We start from the raw sequence: 19976 nt of genomic DNA on the forward strand, positions 1-19976 counted from the left end.
TCAGGCAGCATGAGGAAACCTCTGTTTGGCCTCCCAATATTGCTGGACTACAATTCCTATCATCCCTGACCATTGGCTGTGCACTCTGGGACTGGTGGAAGTTGGAGTCCAGCAACATATGGAGGGTCAAAAGTACCCCATCCAAGTTGTACAGTGGGGACCCTCAGGAGAAAGGATGTTGCACAGCCGGTGCTGGTTGTGGCCAACGCTAGGAATAAAATGGGTGGGAGTTGCCACCTGCGCCCCCACCTCCTTGGTTTTGAAACGAAGGTACAGGCAACTCCCCACTTGCCTATGTTTTATTTGTGTGCAACTGCATACACCACCAAGAAATAAATAAATAATCCGTCTCAAACTTGGAAGTGGTGGGAGAGAGCTGGAAAGTTCTTGTGGCTCGCAAGGAGACCCTCCCCAGAGCCCGAAGAGGATGTCAGTAGAAGAAGAAGAGTTTGGATTTGATATCCTGCTTTATCACTACCCTAAGGAGTCTCCAAGCAGCAAACATTCTCCTTTCCCTTCCTCCCCCACAACAAACACTCTGTGAGGTGAGTGGGGCTGAGAGACTTCAGAGAAGTGTGACTGGCCCAAGGTCACCCAGCAGCTGCATGTGGAGGAGCGGAGACACGAACCCGGTTCCCCAGATTACGAGTCTATTGCTCTTAACCACTACACCACACTGGCTCTGAGCCAAAGGCCAGAAATAAATGTTTAAAATGCTTTTTAAAAAACCACACACACACACACACACACACACACACACACACACTCTTATGATCCAGATTGGCGCAGGGAACTCTCGCTGCTACCCTGCTCAACAGCTGTTGGGCAAGAAGCTGTATTGCAGTGGGCTCGGATGTGCTGTTCCTTTCCCCTTTCTGGTGATCTGGAGGCAAAGGGACCAAATAAAAGAAAAAGAGCATGTAAAAACAGGTGTTTAGAGCTGGCACAGGCAAACTCGGCCCTCCGGGTGTTTTGCGACTACAATTCCCACCATCCCTGACCACCGGTCCTGTTAGCTAGGGATGATGGGAGTTGTAGTCTCAAAACATCTGGAGGGCCGAGTTTGCCTGTGCCTGGTTTAGAGGATGCTCCCCACATGCTCATATCGCTTATGGGTGGGGCAGGGTGGAAAGTAACCCCACGCATAAGTTGCCTCTGCCATGGGGTCTGTGAAAATAGGCTTGCCTGACAGAGAAGCTGAGAAAGCAAGCCTTTCAGGCTAAACAAGGCAGAGTGATGATAATCCACGGACCTCTTGCTGAAGGAGCTTCTCTTTCTCTTGCAGGATCAAGCACCCCAATATTGTGGCTCTGGATGACATCTATGAGAGCGGAGGACATCTCTACCTCATCATGCAGCTGTGAGTTGAAGGCTGGGAATTAGAGGAGTCCCAGCTACCAGCGGCCGGGGGTGTGTGTGAGCCTGGCAGCATTGGTGGAGCTTGTGGGCAGAGCTTACCCTGACCACCCTCTTCCTGAAGGGGTCTCTTGAGGAAAGCAGACCTCACCTGTGTTTTGCCTCCCCAATGTAGGGTCTCAGGCGGGGAGCTCTTTGACAGGATTGTGGAGAAGGGGTTTTACACGGAGCGAGATGCCAGCCAGCTCATCCGGCAGATCCTTGACGCTGTCAAATACCTGCATGACATGGGCATCGTACACCGCGACCTCAAGGTAGGGGCATGTACCTGTGTGGGGATTTCTGTCGTAGCCGCCTCGGGGTTAAGATGTGCGTTTGCACAACTGTCTGTTTGCTGAAGGCCGGACTAGACAATTCATCCTTTTAGCAGTTGCTTGGGTGGCCTTTCCAAAATAAAAATAGCTGGCAATTTCCCTCTGCTGCAGTCCTTGGACTAGGACCTTGCTATGGCATAGTTTGGGGGGCTTTAATCCTTTGTCTCTTGCTGCTGCTCCAATTCAGATTGGGGGGCCCATGCCCCGCTCTCCAAGAGTTGGAAGGAAAGCTTGTGTTTGCCTCCTCACATCCCATGCCCAGTCTGGACTGGGATCACAGCAGGGGCCAAAGTCCCCCTTATCCCCTGCCAAAGCCTCAGTCCAAGATAGGGGGCGCCCCATACCTGCTATTCATTTGCTAGTTGGGGTGAATAGCATCTTGACTAGTCTGGTCCCTAATCTGCTGTAGGACGTGGGTGGTGCTGTGGGTTAAACCACAGAGCCTAGGGCTTGCCAATCAGAAGGTCGGCGGTTCAAATCCCCACGACGGGGTGAGCTCCCGTTGCTCAGTCCCTGCTCCTGCCAACCTAACAATTTGAAAGCACATCAAAGTGCAAGTAGATAAATAGGTACCACTCCGGTGGGAAGGTAAACGGCGTTTCCATGCGCTGCTCTGGTTCGCCATGCTGGTTAGTCCTGCTGGCCACATGTACACTGTACGCCGGCTCCCTCGGCCAATAAAGCAAGATGAGTGCACAACCCCAGAGTTGTCCACGACTGGACCTGATGGTCTGGGGTCCCTTTACCTTTACCTTAAACTAGAAATACAGCTTTTGTATTTACCAGTCAAGTATTAAGAGCTTACTTCCGCCATTGTCTTGTGGTTTAAGACCTAAACAACATGTAGTTTTTGATTAGATCTCTTTCCTGTCCCTTGAAAGCAGCCTTGGAGGCAAGGGCGGGAAACTGAATTGGGGCTGCAATGAAGAGGAGGGAGATTATAGCCTTCTTCCCCACCGCCATTCATTGATGCAAATCATTCCTTCTCCCCACAAAGTTCTCATAGCTGTGGAGGAGCGAGTGGACATTCATTTATTGTGCCTGTCTGCATTTCACCCTGTGAGCCTCTTCTTATTCTGCAGATTTTGGGGCGGTTAAATATGATCTTGCTTTCAATACTGTTATTACCTGCCTGTAAACATTTTGGGGCAGACATAACACTTCATTTCCTGTCGGCGTGTGTCCCGTAACGTCCTGCTGATATCCTGTAACTTCTTATGCCACAAATTTCCTGGGCTTTATTCTTTCCCTCTTTTCTTGCCCCATAGCACAGGATTGCCCCTCCAGATGGCAATAGCGTGGTAATGCCAGGGAAGCGTTGCATAACAATTTACAAAGCAGGATGATGTGTGGATGGTCCGGTATAAATCCACTGGAAGTGCACTGTTATTTTGTCAGTGACACATTTCAGAATACAACACCCCACAACACACACACAGTCTGGGCCCTGTGTTCAAGAGCAACTTCAGGAAGCTATGTGGAAAGAGTGATTTTTGTACCAGAGAATTGTTGTGGGAAGGTGGGGTTAAACTCTCAATGTCTGCTGAGAAAAACATTAGGAGAGTCCACTACTCTCACAACATGTTGATTTTGTCCCTTAAAGAAGTTCCAATTCTGGGATAACTGGTCCCGTAGTCGTGGTGGAAATGGTTCTGAGCCCTCAAAGCTGAGGACAGGATACAAGTTGATAATCAACATGCAGAGACAATGGAGAGCTGTTCAAGTAGTCAAAAATAGCATAGGAACAATCCCAAAGGAAAAAGACTTACATAAAAATGGGAATTCTTCTTTAGGTCAATACTGAACGCCTCAAATTGAAGGTGGGTGAGTTAAGAGTGTGCCGTGTTAAGAAGAGAACAGGACACAGTGGGAATATTAGAAACAATTGGATATTTATAATCCATGGATTTTAAATCTGTAGAAAGAATTCTATGGGAAGGGAGTGCAGGGTGTGGTGGTTTTCCAAGTCAAAGGAGGACCCTCTTGGGAACAGTGACCACAACACCATCAAATTCAATATATGGGTGGGAAATTGCCTAGAAAATGCAACACAGGCACATTTAATTTTGGGCCTGGGCATCTATAGCAGCCCAATGATTTAGGCTGGCACTGTTTTGAATGAAACTCTGCCAATAGTTGATTGCTCTTTTGGATATGTTTTGATTTCCCTGTGAGCTTGGCAACCGTGTGCTTACATATGTACATAACATACTGCTGTTCGCCTAATTTTATTTTACGGAATGGACGGCACAGTTTCGCTTCATGTTTTCTTCCAGAAGTGGGGTCACAAACACGGTTCGTGGCTCAATTGAGGAAGTCTCCTTCCTGACCTTTCTTGCTCTTTGGCCTTTTGAGGCTGAACCACCATATGTTGTTGCTAGCTCCAGCTATGAAAAATACAAATCGGGATGTTGTTGCCGCTAGCGAGCGGGGAGGAGAGAATGGCTCTTTTCACCTCGGCTGGCTCAGGACAAAGAGAGAACAATTTTTCCCAGTATAGCACTCCTTGGATCATTCAGCGAAAGAGGGAAGAGCAACAAGTTTGGTGGCTGTTCATCTCTGTGCTCCAGCACCTTGCTGTACTCTGTCGTACACTCCGCCTAATGGTAGGGCAGGCCCTGTGGAGAATTCTAGGGTGCGTGCTCAGTTCTTGCAGTATGCCTGTCTGGGCCTCATTGATGCCCCAAATGAACTAAGAGTGCATTAGAACACCATCTGTACTGCCCAATGGCTGCATGGTGTCACAAGGGAAGGCTAGCAGTGCCCAACAAGCCAACTTTCATGGAAGCTGCTTTGCCATTACTGATCTCATTTAGTATCCTCTCCTAGTCCTCTGCCAGTCTGTGCAGCAGATTTTGACCAATTGCCTTATTGCAAACTTTCCGGTTTTGCACGTTTCTGTGTCTTGGGAAAATGGATGGGCTGCTTTTTTCCTGTAGTAAGACGGAGCTGTTCCGCCTGGCCTTTGGTTTGGAATCAGTCTGACCCTTATGTTTCCCTCCCCTTATGGTTTTGATTTATGAGCTACTTTTAAAACGAGGCTGCATTTTAAATGGCATTTTAACCTGTATTTTAAATTGTGTTTTTTTTTCCCCTAGTATGTTTTTACTGTAATTTTACTGGTGTTGGCCGCCCTGAGCCCGGCTCTGGCTGGGGAGTGTGGGGTATAAATATTATTATTATTATTATTATTATTATTATTATTATTATTATGTGCATGCTATTGATGATAGATGGGACGCGGGTGGCGCTGTGGGTAAAAGCCTCAGCGCCTAGGGCTTGCCGATTGAAAGGTCGGCGGTTCGAATCCCCGCGGCGGGGTGTGCTCCCGTTGCTCGGTCCCAGCACCTGCCAACCTAGCAGTTCGAAAGCACCCCCGGGTGCAAGTAGATAAATAGGGACCGCTTACTGGCGGGAAGGTAAACGGCGTTTCCGTGTGCTGCGCTGGCTCGCCAGATGCAGCTTTGTCACGCTGGCCACGTGACCCGGAAGTGTCTCCGGACAGCGCTGGCCCTTGGCCTATTGAGTGAGATGGGCGCACAACCCTAGAGTCTGTCAAGACTGGCCTGTACGGGCAGGGGTACCTTTACCTTTTATTGATGATAGAACTTTGAAAGCTTGCACACTGCTTTGTCACATTTGGTTGGCCTCTACTGCCTTAGTACGGATCTACTGAGAACCATTTTTTCCCCTGTTGGGTGATGAATTCCATGCATCTGTGTTCTTTTGGCCATGGCTGCAACCACATCCTCACATGTCTCAAAGTGAACATTTGCTTCTCCCATTGCTTGCCCACTTGGATTAGCGCATGGGTTTTGGAACTGAAACTTAGATGTCTTATAAGAGCTTAAGAAGAACCCGCTGCATCAGGCCAATGGCCCATGTTGTCCACCATCTTGTCTTCACCATGGCCAACCAGATATCTGTGGCAAACCCATAAGCCAGACTAACAAAGGCACTGTTTCTTTCTGCAGTTTCCAATAATGATGATAATAATAATAATAATAATAATAATAATAATAATAATAATAATTTTTTATTTATATCCCGCCCTCCCCAGCTGAAGCCGGGCTCAGAGCGGCTAACAACAATGAAATAATACAACATTCTAAAATCATTTCATTATAAAATTAATTCAAATCAAATTGATGGCAGCCATTGGGCTCGAGTTCTATGAGGATTACAGAAAGAGAGAGGGGGTCAGGCTGTGCCCTGGCCAAAGGCCTGGTGGAACAGCTCTGTCTTGCAAGCCCTGCGGAAAGATGTCAAGTCCCGCAGGGCCCTAGTCTCTTGTGGCAGAGCGTTCCACCAGATCGGAGCCACAGCCGAAAAAGCCCTGGCTCTGGTTGAGGCCAGCCTAACCTCTCTGTGGCCTGGGACCTCCAAGATGTTTTTGTTTGAAGATCGTAAGTTCCTCCATGGGACATACCAGGGGAGGCTGTCCCGTAGGTACGAGGGTCCTAGGCCGTATAGGGCTTTAAAGGTTAAAACCAGCACCTTAAACCTGATCCTGTACTTCTGTACAACTGCTATTCAGAAGCATTACTGCCTCCAGCCATCATCTTCTCAGCTTTCTATTTTGATTTTGGCTTCCATTTCAGCATATATGCATCATGAACTCTGTGTTCTAGGCCAATTGAGATTTTGGGGGAAACTATCCCCAAACCCAGGGACGCGGGTGGCGCTGTGGGTAAAAGCCTCAGCGCCTAGGGCTTGCCAATCGAAAGGTCGGCGGTTCGAATCCCCGCGGCGGGGTGCGCTCCCGCTGCTCGGTCCCAGCGCCTGCCAACCTAGCAGTTCGAAAGCACCCCCAGGTGCAAGTAGATAAATAGGGACCGCTTACCAGCGGGAAGGTAAACGGCGTTCCGTGTGCTGCGCTGGCTTGCCAGATGCAGCTTGTCACGCTGGCCACGTGACCCGGAAGTGTCTTCGGACAGCGCTGGCCCCCGGCCTCTTGAGTGAGATGGGCGCACAACCCCAGAGTCTGTCAAGACTGGCCCATACGGGCAGGGGTACCTTTACCTTTACTTTATCCCCAAACCTGATGTCCTGGGTACTGGATAAATCAATACAACCACTTGAGCAGCCACTGAGTTCTAATGAAGTACAGAAGGTGTTCTAACTTAACTTAAAAACCCAACGATAGCACAGAGCTCAGATGACTTTTCCACAGGGCAAGGCTGGCTTTGCTGTGTAGCAGTTGCTTTGAACGGGAGATTACAAAACGGATGACGTTTTTTGGCTTTCAAACCCTATCCCTGTATAGCACTTAAATATCAATGGCTGGCACAACTACAAGGATGTAACCACAAAGGATTAGATAAGAATTAGCTCACAGAACCAAAACAGGCTGAGATTTTTTCAACCTGCAAAACAGGTCCGAATGCCCAAAGGAAACAGATAAGGATGGTATTTATAATAAGGGTGGTATTCTGCTAAAAGACAAATTTTCTCAGATGGCAACTTGGCACCGTTTCACACTCAAATGTGAGTCTATGAAGTGGCTTCTCATATGCTGCTCTGTACTAAATAAAGAATAATAAATAATATATATATATTTTATTTATACCCCACCCTCCTCAGCCAGAACTGGGCTCAGGGCGGCTAACACCAATAAAATTACAATAAAACGTAATAGAAAAAGGGAAAAAGGTTAATTAAAATACGGGATAAAATACGGGTTAAAATACAATTTAAAATGCAGCCTCATTTTAGGTCAGAGCACTTAGTCTGGAATTATTTTACATACCGTAACTTGATAGCCTGGACTGTTCCAGCTCTCTCTTGTAGAAACCATGTTTTCTTAGCTGCTTCTTTTTGAGTGATAAAAGCTTTCAGGCAATAAGGTAGAAACATCTAGCTTTGGCATTTAGATGTTTTTGTTGCTTGGCCTAACCTCTGAGGTTTCCCCTCCTTCTTTGCTTTACATCATAATTGCTAATTCCGCTTTGAGCAGTAAGATTTCAAGAATCTCAAGTCTCGTGGTTGTAGCGATTGGCAGGCATTTAACATTACACACTTGCAATTTAACTATTGCAGCTTGACCTCTTCCTCTTCCCTCAGGGAAATTTAGTTCTGTGAAGGGCTAATTGGTATCTTAAATAATGTATTGTATCAAGAATTGGTATCTTAAATAATGTATTGTGTAATGTCCCCCTCCCCAAAAAAATTATGTTTACCTTATTGTGACTAGGCTACCTTTAATCAGCTTTTAGAAATAAGTTTAACAGATCAATCCATGCATTTCTTATGCACATTTGATTTACGGTACTTATGTCCATAGAATAGAACTGTAGAGTTGGAAGGGACCCTGGCGGTCATCTAGTCCAACCCCCTTCAATACAGGAATCTCAACTAAAGCATCCATGACAGATGGCCATCCAACCACTGCTTAAGAACCACCAATGGAGGACAGTTCCGTGTTCTTTTCTGGACCAAGCTTGTCTTGATTATTTGGTTTTGTGTGGGGTTCTTTCTTAAGATGCTTAGAATGGTCTTTTCTCCCTACTGCCTGCATAATTTCTTTCTGCATTCCACCATGCTTACCTGAACTGTCCCAACTGGCCGTTATAAGAACTGCACTTTAACAACTAGTGCCTGAGTTTGGTTGTTTTCCTCTACCCTCCTCATCCCTTTCCCCTTTTGTGTCGTGTCTTTTAGACTGTAAGCATAGAGGGCAGGAACTGTCTTGTTTTTCTACTGTTCTGTAAGCCACACTAGGACCTTTTTTGTGAGGGGGCTGAAGTATGGGGTTAAAAAAAAATGCTTTGAATAAATTGTTACTTGGAGCTCTAGTCTGACAGTATTTATCTCCCTCTTTCCCCTCTGCTCTCCGCCCTTGTTAGCCCGAGAACCTGCTCTATTACAGTCTAGATGAAGATTCCAAGATCATGATTAGCGACTTTGGGCTGTCGAAGATAGAAGGATCAGGAAGCGTCATGTCTACGGCATGTGGGACTCCAGGTTATGTGGGTGAGCTGCAGAGGTTTCTTATTCCACCCCCTGCCCCCCAATTGAGAAGAGTGGATCTGGCTGACTAAGAAAATCACTTCATGCCATGAGGGGGGTTTTATGAGGAGGTGGGGCTACCGTTTGCCTCCAGCTTGCCGAACAGGAGGGGCGTATTAAGTGCCTTTCTAAATATGGATAGCACTTCAGTGTAGGCAAAAGCATGTAAATCCAGTGTACAGTGGTACCTCAGGTTACATACGCTTCAGGTTACTGACTCCGCTAACTCAGAAATAGTGCTTCAGGTTAAGAACTTTGCTTCAGGATGAGAACAGAAATCGGGCTCCGGCGGCGCGGTAGCAGCAGGAGGCCCCCTTAACTAAAGTGGTGCTTCAGGTTAAGAACAGTTTCAGGTTAAGTACGGACCTCCAGAACAAATTAAGTACTTAACCTGAGGTACCACTGTACATTGTAAGAGGGGCACCATTCATGTGTTTCGCCATGTGAAATTATGATTGGCCACAACCTCCCAACATGTGCTCAATGTACGTATTTTTAAATGTATTTTGGGTCTTTCGTTGGAAGCCACCCAGAGTGGCTGGGGAAACCCAGCCAGATGGGTGGGGTATAAATAAATTATTATTATTATTATTATTATTATTATTATTATTATTATTATTATTATTATTAATGATCTGCTGTACAGTATGGACTGCTTACGTTAATGTACAGTAAATGTTTAAATTACTATTGCTGAAGTGTTTTCATATGTCAGAGGGAGATATTTCTATCTTTCCCCTCTCTAACAGGAAATTGCAAATTCAGATTAGATAGATAGATGTTTAAAATAAATGCATGAGGATCTACTCTTGGATTTCATGCTTTGTTTCCGGCACAGGGGTACTAAAACTGAAATATCTGAAACAGTCCTTTCGCTGGGACTTTACAGGACAGGGGATTCCCTTTCATAGGCAGAATGGCAGCCTGGGGTGGGATGAAATAAGTTTCATTCAACTTTGCGGGAGATGAAACATACTCAACCTGCCACTGGCCCTATCATCTTTTGTTGAGGGAGTGGCTGTCAATGAGTGACATTTGCAGTGCTGTTTTTCTGGGGTGGGATGCAGGGGTACTCATACCCATAAACATTTTGTGAATCTTTGTACTTTTGTCTATTTGCTGTATTTATTTTCCCCCAATTTGAACTACAAAATGGTGATTTTTCTTGAGTCAAAATGAGAGTACCCCTAAACATTTTTTTAAAGAAAAAAAGTACTGGACATTTGTATCTGTTAAGCATTATAGAGTTGTTGTGCCATGTTTCTTGTAGCAGAATAATATCAAATTGCTCAAAAATACAGTGGTACCTCGCAAGACGAATGCCTCGCAAGACAAAAAACCCGCTAGACGAAAGGGTTTTTTGTTTTTTGAGCTGCTTCGCAAGACGATTTTCCCTATGGGCTTGCTTCGCAAGACGGAAACGTCTTGCAAGTTTGTTTCCTTTTTCTTAACACCGTTAATACAGTTGCGACTTGACTTCGAGGAGCAACTCATAGAACGCAGTGTGGTAGCCTTTTTTGAGGTTTTTGAAGACTTTGGTGATTTTTGAAGCTTTTCCAAAACTTTCCCGACACCGTGCTTCGCAAGACGAAAAAAATCACAAGACAACAAAACTCGCGGAACGAATTAATTTCGTCTTGCGAGGCACCACTGTAGCTATTTATTATTCTGCTTTGAACGCCAACCTTCTTTGTTCCATGGCATCAGTTTTAGCCCCAGTTCCTTTCAGGCTCTGTGCTTGTCATTTCCACTTTGTCCAGGTACCCAATTTCGTCTTAAAAAATGCTTCCATTCCTCTTACCAGTGGGAACCCATTCAACGGTGTTAGCCTATTTTTTGATTCTCGGGAGAAGACCACCTATTTCATTTGAAGCTAATTTCTGATAGCTCAGCCAGGAATTCATAATCATCCCATCAGGATTGTCCCTCACCATATCATATTCCAAGGGTTGAGTTTGCAGCTCTGCATCTATACACTTAAAACTTCCTCTGGTAGCCCTCTTTTTAACTATACATTTTGGAGAAACCAGCTTGTGGGTGAAAGGCTCGATTGTCAATTGTTTCACCAATGTTTTGTTGTCCACGTTGTTGTATTTTGGGTCAACCTGGACTGTAACTTAGCTACTCAAAGGTCTAGAAACGATGCCTTATGAGGAACGGCTAAGGGAGCTGGGCATGTTTAGCCTGGAGAAGAGGAGGTTAAGGGGTGATATGATAGCCATGTTCAAATATATAAAAGGATGTCATATAGAGGAGGGAGGAAGGTTGTTTTCTGCTGCTCCAGAGAAGCGGACACAGAGCAATGGATCCAAACTACAAGAAAGAAGATTCCACCTAAACATTAGGAAGAACTTCCTGACAGTAAGAGCTGTTCGACAGTGGAATTTGCTGCCAAGGAGTGTGGTGGAGTCTCCTTCTTTGGAGGTCTTTAAGCAGAGGCTTGACAACCATATGTCAGGAGTGCTCTGATGGTGTTTCCTGCTTGGCAGGGGGTTGGACTCGATGGCCCTTGTGGTCTATTCCAACTCTATGATTCTATGATACTTTGGTGAGAATGTTACTTAGGGATGAAATAAGTTTGGAGGAGACTTACAAGTCGGGGTTGTGAAAGGGGGGAATCTTTACAAGGGAGAGATGGCTGGCATGGCGTGTGTGTGTGTGTGTGTGTGTGTGTGTGTGTGTGTGTGTGTTTGTGTGTGTTTGTCCATAGAAATTCCTGGGAGAGCACACCTTTAGAAGGAGATCCCTAGTACAAGGGTTGCATCTCCCCATCTGTCCCCAAACGACATTTGGGCAACAGGGAATTTCCATCTCTAATGGTCACTTTCTTCTTCTTTCTCCCCTTGGGTCTGGTCCAGCTCCTGAAGTGTTGGCACAGAAGCCTTACAGCAAAGCGGTGGATTGCTGGTCCATTGGAGTCATTGCTTACATCTTGTACGTACTGAGTTGAATTGAGATGGCGGTGGGTCTGGAGCCAGAGGCCCTGCCTCCTATCGCTCCTGAATTCACGTATGCAAAGGGAGTCCTATTCAGCTAAACACTGGACACTCCCTTCCACTCTTCTCCTTCCACGGTGCTTCTGGCACCACACAGCTACTTTTGCCCGTTCATTTATGGGCCTTTCATTTCTCCTTTACGGACAGCTTGAAGTTTCATAATATTGTCCCCCACCAAGGCCCACAACTCAACCACCTGAGCCACCTTTAACCCTTTACCGCCCACAGAGGTGGTACATCCTCTCTTGGGGATTATTACTGTATTTATCAGTGTATAACACACCCCCATTTATTTTGGGGGACTCGAAATTTAGAAAATGGGGGGTGTGATTGTCCAGAGTTGCTGAGCTTTTGATAGGGGGAATGCCCAGCATTTTGGAGCTTTTTTTTGGGGGGGGGAGAATGCCAAAAATTGCTCGCCAGACTGTCCAACGCTGCAACGTGCACACATCGCATAACCCAACAATCGCCTGCCCAATCGCTGCAAGCAGCCGCCATTTGCCCGCCCAATTGCCACAACAGCAGCCAATCAACGGCAGCTCTTGCCACACCCACCAATCACCCGCAGAATCACCACTCACAATCTCCTACTTGCAGAAGCAACAAATTCCCCGGTTGGAAATGGGCTGGAATGGACTTATGGGTAAAGACACATGCAAATGACATGAAAACAAACTGGTTTGCCCATCGCTACTGTGTAAGAAGATTGGTCAGTGAGTGGCTTAGGAGGCGCATCAAGCAGCAGGCTCGCTTGGTGCCTCGGTGTCTCCAGGAGAGGGCAGGCCGCCACCCCCCAAATGAAACAGCTCCGCCTCTCTCTTTCGGCAACTATTATTTATTTATTAAATTTCTATTCCGCCCTTCCCCTTCATCCGAAGATCACAGGGTGGTTTACAATAGAAAAGCACCAAAAAAGAGAGATGCCATCGTAAAACAAACAAAAACGGTGCAACTGCCGTTATCAGGGCCAGGCAAAGACATTTTGGCACCTGAGGCGGACCCAGAAATGGCTCCCCCTCTCCCCGCCAGGGAACAAGGGGTCAGGGGAGATCAACTTCAGGAAAATGGAGGGGAAGAAAAGATCAACTTTGGGCTCTGCAGCCCAGGTGAATCTTGCCACCTGAGGTGGTTGCCTCACCTTGCCTCATAGGTGGGCCGGCCCTGACAATGATTCTACCCCTCTAATCCCCTGGTCAGGAAGTAACCTTCTGTCTTTTTTCTTCCTCTCTCCCCTCGCTTTCCAGTCCATTTACCTCAGTTCCCCACATTCTTTTGCTCCTTCACAGCCTATACATTTATTTCCAACTCTCCCCGTTGTATATCGCCATGCCTTCTGAGTGTCACACATGCCCTGTCCCCACTTTCTCCCCTCAGACTGTGTGGCTATCCCCCCTTCTACGATGAGAACGACACGAAGCTCTTTGAGCAGATCCTGAAGGCCGAATATGAATTTGACTCCCCCTACTGGGACGACATATCAGAATCAGGTGAGGGAAGGAAATGGTGGCTTCTCTGAATGCCAGTGCCAGAACCAAGGCACATATTATGTATATTTGTTGTGTTTTTTAAACTGCTGATTTGATAAAATTTATTGCTTGTTTTTTCAGTATTTTCTTGCGGATATTTTAGATCGCTTTATCTAAACAGCTTAGTGGGCTTTTAAAAAAATAAATCAATTGGTAGATAACTCTCATTAATTAAAAATAATAATAAATAGAATCCAATGGATCTGTGCTGTGGGAAGAGGCCAATGGCACCACTCACTGGCTAACTCAGGCCTTCATTCACTTCCTTTCTCCTCTCAGCCAAAGATTTCATCCAGCATTTAATGGAGAGGGACCCTAAGAAACGCTTCACCTGTGAGCAGGCACTACAACACCCGTGGTAAGGAGGAATCTGCACCCCATCATCCATTTAGCTGGCTTTGAGTCTCTTGGCTCCTGTTGTCCAGTTGTAAAAGACAAGTAAGGGGGAGACCAACCTGGTCAGAGAAGGAGCATCTGCAGGAAGTTTGCTTTTTCCTTCCTCCTCCCTGTCCGAAAGATCATTACGCTCCAGCTGTCCAGTGCCCTGGGACTGCGGAAGCAAGAAGAAAGGGCACGTTGGCTACCATTCATTGGCCAAAGGAACAAGGGGTGCCAATTGCTATTTGAGCAGGAATACCAGCCAAGAAAGGGATGCGGGTGGCACTGTGGGTTAAACCACTGAGCCTAGGACTTGCCGATCAGAAGGTCGGCGGTTTGAATCCCCGCGACGAGGTGAGCTCCTGTTGCTCGGTCCCTGCTCCTGCCTACCTAGCAGTTCGAAAGCACATCAAAGTGCAAGTAGATAAATAGGTACCATTCCGGCGGGAAGGTAAACGGCGTTTCCGTGCGCTGCTCTGGTTCGCCAGAAGCGGCTTAGTCATGCTGGCCACATGACCCGGAAGCTGTATGCCGGCTCCCTCGGCCAATAAAGCGAGATGAGCGCTGCAACCCCAGAGTCAGTCATGACTGGACCTAGTGGTCAGGGGTCCCTTTACTTTACTTTTTACCAGCCAAGAAGATGAGCCTGGTCTGAACTGGATGTAAATGCACTTTTATAGCTCACCATTTTATTCCGGCGTTGGAGAACCGATCTCTCCCCTCTGCCTTTTCCCTCCACTCGCCTTTCCTTGTGTGTCATTTCTTTTCAGTTTGCAAGCCTGATAGTAGGACTTCTCTCCCTCCCTCCTAATTGATGGGAGATTATAATTGTCTAAGAAAAGTGGCATTAAAAATATATATATAATGGAAGAAAGTGGGAATACAATCAATGCTGTGATCTTGCACCCACTTGAGAGTAAGCCTCTCATTGTACAGTGGTACCTTGGTTTAAGAACAGCTTAGTTTATGAACAACTTGGATTAAGAACGCTGCAAACCTGAAAGTAGGTGTTTTGGTTTGTGAACTTGCCTTGGAATAAGAACATGTTCCGCTTCCTGTTGAGTGTGTTTCCTTTGTAAATTGAGTCCCCCGCTGCTATGGGAAAGCAGGCCTTGGTTTAAGAACGCTTTGGTTTAAGAACGGACTTCTGGAATGGATTAAGTTCGTAAACCAAAGTACCACTGTACTTCTATTGTACCTGATGAGAGTTGTAGCCCCAAATATCTGGATGCCATTGGTTTGGAGAAGGCTGGCCTACAGGATTTCAAAGTTGGCACCAGGTGAGCTGATCGGAACAGGAATTCCCTTAGGTCCTGTTCTTATTAGCAACTCACATCGCTTGGAATGGTGGAGGCAGCTATTGGTATTTCAATGCCTTGTATAGATGCCTTGTATAGATGTTGATCTTGGGATCCTGGTGGGTTGACATGGTGAAAGGTGGTCCTTTTTAAGTATAGGGGTCCCGGACCGTAGAAGGCTTTACAGGCCAAAGGCACTCCTATGGGGCTTGTTAATAAGAACCTATCTGCTCTTCCTTCCAGGATTGCTGGAGACACCGCACTAGATAAGAACATCCACCAGTCAGTCAGCGAGCAGATCAGAAAGAATTTTGCCAAGAGCAAGTGGAAGGTAAGGGCACGTCCTGCAGAGAAGCAGTCAGTGGGTGCTTTTACCCATGAGCCTTAAATCTGTCCCTGCTCAAATCCAACTGCAATGTGAATGCAAAGCCTTTGTCCGCCAGAATATATGTTTGCTCTTTGCTTTAGGATAACCTTTACCAATGATATTCACTTGTGGCATGTGAGAGTCTCTTGAATATGTTTAGTATTTAATATACAGTTGTATAAGGGACGCGGGTGGTGCTGTGGGTTAAAGCCTCAGCACCTAGGACTTGCCGATCGAAAGGTCGGCGGTTCGAATCCCCGCGGCGGGGTGCGCTCCCGTCACTTGGTCCCAGCGCCTGCCAACCTAGCAGCTCGAAAGCACCTTTGGGTGCAAGTAGATAAATAGGGACCGCTTACCAGCAGGAAGGTAGGCGTTTCCGTGTGCTGCGCTGGCTCACCAGATGCAGCTTGTCACGCTGGCCACGTGACCCGGAAGTGTCTCTGGACAGCGCTGGCTCCCGGCCTATAGAGTGAGATGAGCGCACAACCCTAGAGTCTGGCAAGACTGGCCCATACGGGCAGGGGTACCTTTACCTTTACCTTTATACAGTTGTATGGATTGATATTTTTTGTATTACTGATTTTATTATTATTTCTAACTGTTCCTGCTAAGTTTTTTGGGGGGAATCGTTATACTTACTGTTCATTTGCTATGTTGTGAACTTCGGCACAATTTTGTGGGAATATGGCATACAAATTAAGCAGATGGGGATGGTAACCTCCCTCAGAATCTCCTAGGAACTCCAGTTTGTTGAAGCTGTTTAGAATTTTGTTTTGAGATTCCTATCTATCCCCATCCCAGGAGCGCCCCAGAAAAAGGAAGCAACTTATTGATCTAGTTTAGGTCCATGGTGCAAATATACTTTTATAGTGAACACAGCCGAGCATAGATATTTGCAGTCTCGAGTTTCCTTCGTGCCAACAGTTAGGGAAAAGAAGAAAGGCTTTCATTTTCTGTTTGTCTCATTTGCCACACAGGCTGCATACAAACCATACATTTAAAGACGTGACTCCCCCCACCCCAGTAATTCAGGGAAGTGCAGTTTAACCCCACACAGAGCTACAAATCCCAGCAGCCATAAACTACAGTTCCCAGGATTCTTTGGGGGAAATGATGTGCTTTAAGGGAATGGGGTATACAGCGACAGCATCTCCCCCATCTTTGACAGCAATCTGCTTTTCTTTTTTTCTTTCTTTTTTGTCCTACACAGCAAGCCTTCAACGCAACTGCTGTGGTCAGGCATATGAGGAAGCTACAGCTTGGGACCAGCCAAGATGGGCCTGGTCAAGCCATGCAGGAGAGCAATGGTGAGAGGCTGGGAATGGCCTTTGGTGCCACAGGGTATTCCCCTCCGTGTACTGTGGTGACACCAGTATAGAGCCGAAACAGATTTTCTCCTCAAGACCTTCGTCGGTGAATCTTGATATTCACTAATGGCCGGTGGTTAATATTTGTGTCTGGTATCTGCCAAGGTTTGATCTTACTATTTGATCCCCACCCCCCCTTTGATACACTGACAAATCCTAGGCATTTGAATTCTGAGGTAAAATTTCCCCTCAGTGTTGACATTCTGCATTTGGAACTTGAATGGCAAAATTGAAAGCAGTCAAGTTAAATACACACGAAAGCTTGTATCCCTTTGACCCCAATCCATCCCTGCCTTCCTGTTAACAAACACACTTTCTCCAGAGCTGGAGGATTTCCTCTCCTCTTTTCCCATTTATTGGGACAGAATGGCAGTAAATTGGTATAAATGGTTGTAAGGGCTAGCAGTTTCAAAGGCGCATGACCTGTATTCAGGCATATGCTGTTCTGTGGCCTCACGAACTGGCCGTGCATCAACAGCTTCCCTCACAGTTGCTTCTCTGTGATACCCTCACACTTGACTTCATGTTCCCTCCCTCACCCTTTGTAAGGTTTTATTCCAGTGTTGGGGATCCTTTGGACACCCTTTGGACGTTTTTCCAGACTACAACTCCCTTCATCCCTAGCTACTGGCCGGGGCTGATGGAAGTTGCAGTCCAGCACCTGAAAGGCCACAAGTTCCCTGTCCTTGTGACTCCCACTGTCTTTTCCCGCCATTTATAGCTTCTGCCATCTAGTGATGGCAATGTCAGAAAACGGGAAAAGGCAACTCCCATTTCCTTCCTAGTGCCCCTGAAAACTCACTCCTGTTTGCTTTGTCCAGGGAGCCACTGCCTGGCCTTTCCTGAGCTAGAAAATAAGGAAAATGTTTTGTTGCTTCACCAATTACTGTTGTTCGAAATTCAGCAAATTTAGTATTTGTCTGCGAAGGATGGGTGGGCTTGTGGAGAAGGAATGGGGGGATTTGGGAGTAGGATGTGGGTGAAGAAGGACGTTACAGCTTGTTTTGAAACTAAACTGTATTTTCCCCTGTGCGTGTGTGCGCTTTATATCAAAATTAAACACGTTAACTGCTTTCCACACTTCTTTTTATTTTAAAAAAACTTTACATGCTTTGAACACAATATGCACACACTTAAATTGGGTATATTGATTAACCTTTGGGGGCAGTTCCCCCTCCCTTGCTTCACCTTGCAGTTTGGCCAGTCAATGAGATGCCATTTGGGTGGCATAGCAATAGCAACTTAGGCATGGTCTGTTAGGGATTCCCTTTACGACTGCTGAAAAATGAGGTTTTGCTCACAGCTGGGAGATTCCCTGTAAACACAAAAGTATTAAGGTGCTATATATAATCTAGTGCAAAAGACCACCATTTTTAGTTTGCTGACCGGAAGACAGCAGCTAGGCAGCTTTGCCTCGCTGACTTTGTGCTGTGTTTGTTGTGTTGTGTTGGTTGTGTTGTGCTTGTAGTCGCAGTTAGCCCAGTCCTGACAGTCCCTTTTCTCTTCGGCAGGCTCAGCGTCCAGTAGCAGCGAGGAATCCTTGGGGAATGGTTCTCACCGTCAGATGCGGGACTGAACGTTCCCCAGTGGACAGAGGACACAGATGGCGGTGCCAGGATCAACCCACTATGGGGCGGGTGGCCAAAGCCCCACTCTGCTGTGCTACCACAAGTGGAGCCAGGGAAGGGTCTGGGACTGCCCCACACCCCTCCCAATTAAGTGTGGCTGAGCCCCACCGCAGGGAAAGCTTCCCTTGCTAAGCCACGCCCTCCTGAACCTGGACATGGGGCCTGATCCTTCATAAGCCACACACTTCCCTGGAGATGCTTCTTCTTCTTCTTTTTCTTCTTTTTCTTCTTCTCTCTCTAACACAGAGCAGCCAAATGCTGGCCGCAGCCAGCCAGCTCTGTCTGTGCCCTATGCTGACCCCCTACCCGAGCTGACAATGTCGTCCTCCTCCTTGCCCAATTGTGTGGTGTTGTCTAGGAAAGACCACACAGTGGCCTGCTCAGGCCCTTTGCAGCAGCTGTGGAGCTTGAGGATGCCTCACCCCCCCCCCATAAAAAACCCTAACCAAGTCCCCCACTCTGATCATATCACCTCCAGCCAACAAGCAGGTTCACAAAGAGCGAGCCTAACTCTAGATCACCCTAATCATGTCACGAAGGAAAACAAAAGCTGCTTGTGGACCCTTCACAATTTGATCTTGAGGCGCGCCTCCCGATAAGTGCATTTCCGCTGTCGAGAAACGTGAAGCTAGATTGAAAGGCGGTTTCAATCTTCTGGTGTCATTTGGCTGTCTGTGGGCGAGGACACGTTATTTTTTAAGAGTGGTGGTTTGATAGAACCACAGCTACCCTTGACACAGATGTACGTTTTAAATATATATATATATATACCCAGGCATAGGTGGGAGAGAAACAGTTTAGCTGACTTTCCGTATGGTTCCGGTTGAACTATGGGGAAAAGGGAACTGTGTTTGGGTACCTTGTCAGTTCCTGCCCATGGCCCATACCATACCATCGGCCTCCAGAGCAAATCCTGCAGCGGTTTTTAAAATGCTTTGTGTTTTGTATTTTTCTTTTTGCGGGGGGTCAGGGAAGAAGGAGCGCACTTGCAGAGATATGTGTATGCCTCTGTTTTCGAAAACAGCGTTGGAGTAGAAGGGGGAAGGCAAGATTGAGTGGTTGTTGAAACATCGTTTCGGCACGGGAAGCAACTTGCTGATGCAGGATTCGGCTTGTTGGGCCGATGCGTTTGCAGCGCCAGTTGCCAAAAAGGGAAGTTCACACCATAGACGACGCTCCCACTGAGGCAGCCCTTGAAGCGCTGGGTCTGTCTTCATCCAAGCTGGCCTTTGCACCACCCAACTGGCAGAACCAGGATTCTTCCCACTGTGTATAGAGTCCAGGCTTCCCCATCCTGGTGCCTTCCAGATGTTTTGGACGACAACTCCCATCCAACACAGCCAATGTTTAGGGGGTCATGGGAGTTCTGTAGTCAACGTTCTCCAACAACGTTTGGAGAAGCACCAGGTTGAAGAAGACTGGCTTGGTCCCCTTCCCCTCTCGCTCTCCTGCCTGCTCTTGACGCTCGCAGCTCCACATTTTGCGCCCATGTTCTCTCTGTCTCTGCACTCTCTTGGTTCAAGAGGACTTTCTAACTCGAAGTTTCTATTTTGTTGCTTGTTCTTGTATTAAAAAGGAAGAAAGCGCACATGTCTTCATCTACCCTATCTGCGGGCAAAGGGGTGGGGGAAAAGAAGGGAGCTGCCGCTGGTGCCCCCTGACCCAGCAACCAACCGAG

At 46.9% G+C, this 19976-nt stretch overlaps 1 protein-coding gene across 3 annotated transcripts in view; it reads left to right on the plus strand.

The window, feature by feature from the left end:
* CAMK1 (calcium/calmodulin dependent protein kinase I) overlaps positions 1–19884 on the plus strand; it is a 43369-nt gene extending 23485 nt beyond the window's left edge. For all 3 annotated transcript variants that reach the window (XM_028719710.2, XM_028719709.2, XM_077925146.1), the window contains 9 exons: positions 1286–1360; positions 1532–1670; positions 8576–8702; positions 11597–11672; positions 13109–13221; positions 13540–13618; positions 15180–15267; positions 16514–16610; positions 18182–19884. In XM_028719710.2, the coding sequence (XP_028575543.2) occupies positions 1286–1360; positions 1532–1670; positions 8576–8702; positions 11597–11672; positions 13109–13221; positions 13540–13618; positions 15180–15267; positions 16514–16610; positions 18182–18246 (859 nt within the window). In that variant the 3' untranslated portion in view covers positions 18247–19884. The remainder of the gene's footprint in view (positions 1–1285; positions 1361–1531; positions 1671–8575; positions 8703–11596; positions 11673–13108; positions 13222–13539; positions 13619–15179; positions 15268–16513; positions 16611–18181) is intronic.
* Positions 19885–19976: the final 92 nt, after the last annotated feature.

This window comes from Podarcis muralis, chromosome 2 (assembly GCF_964188315.1).
Source record: "Podarcis muralis chromosome 2, rPodMur119.hap1.1, whole genome shotgun sequence".
NCBI classification, from domain to species: Eukaryota; Metazoa; Chordata; class Lepidosauria; order Squamata; family Lacertidae; genus Podarcis; species Podarcis muralis.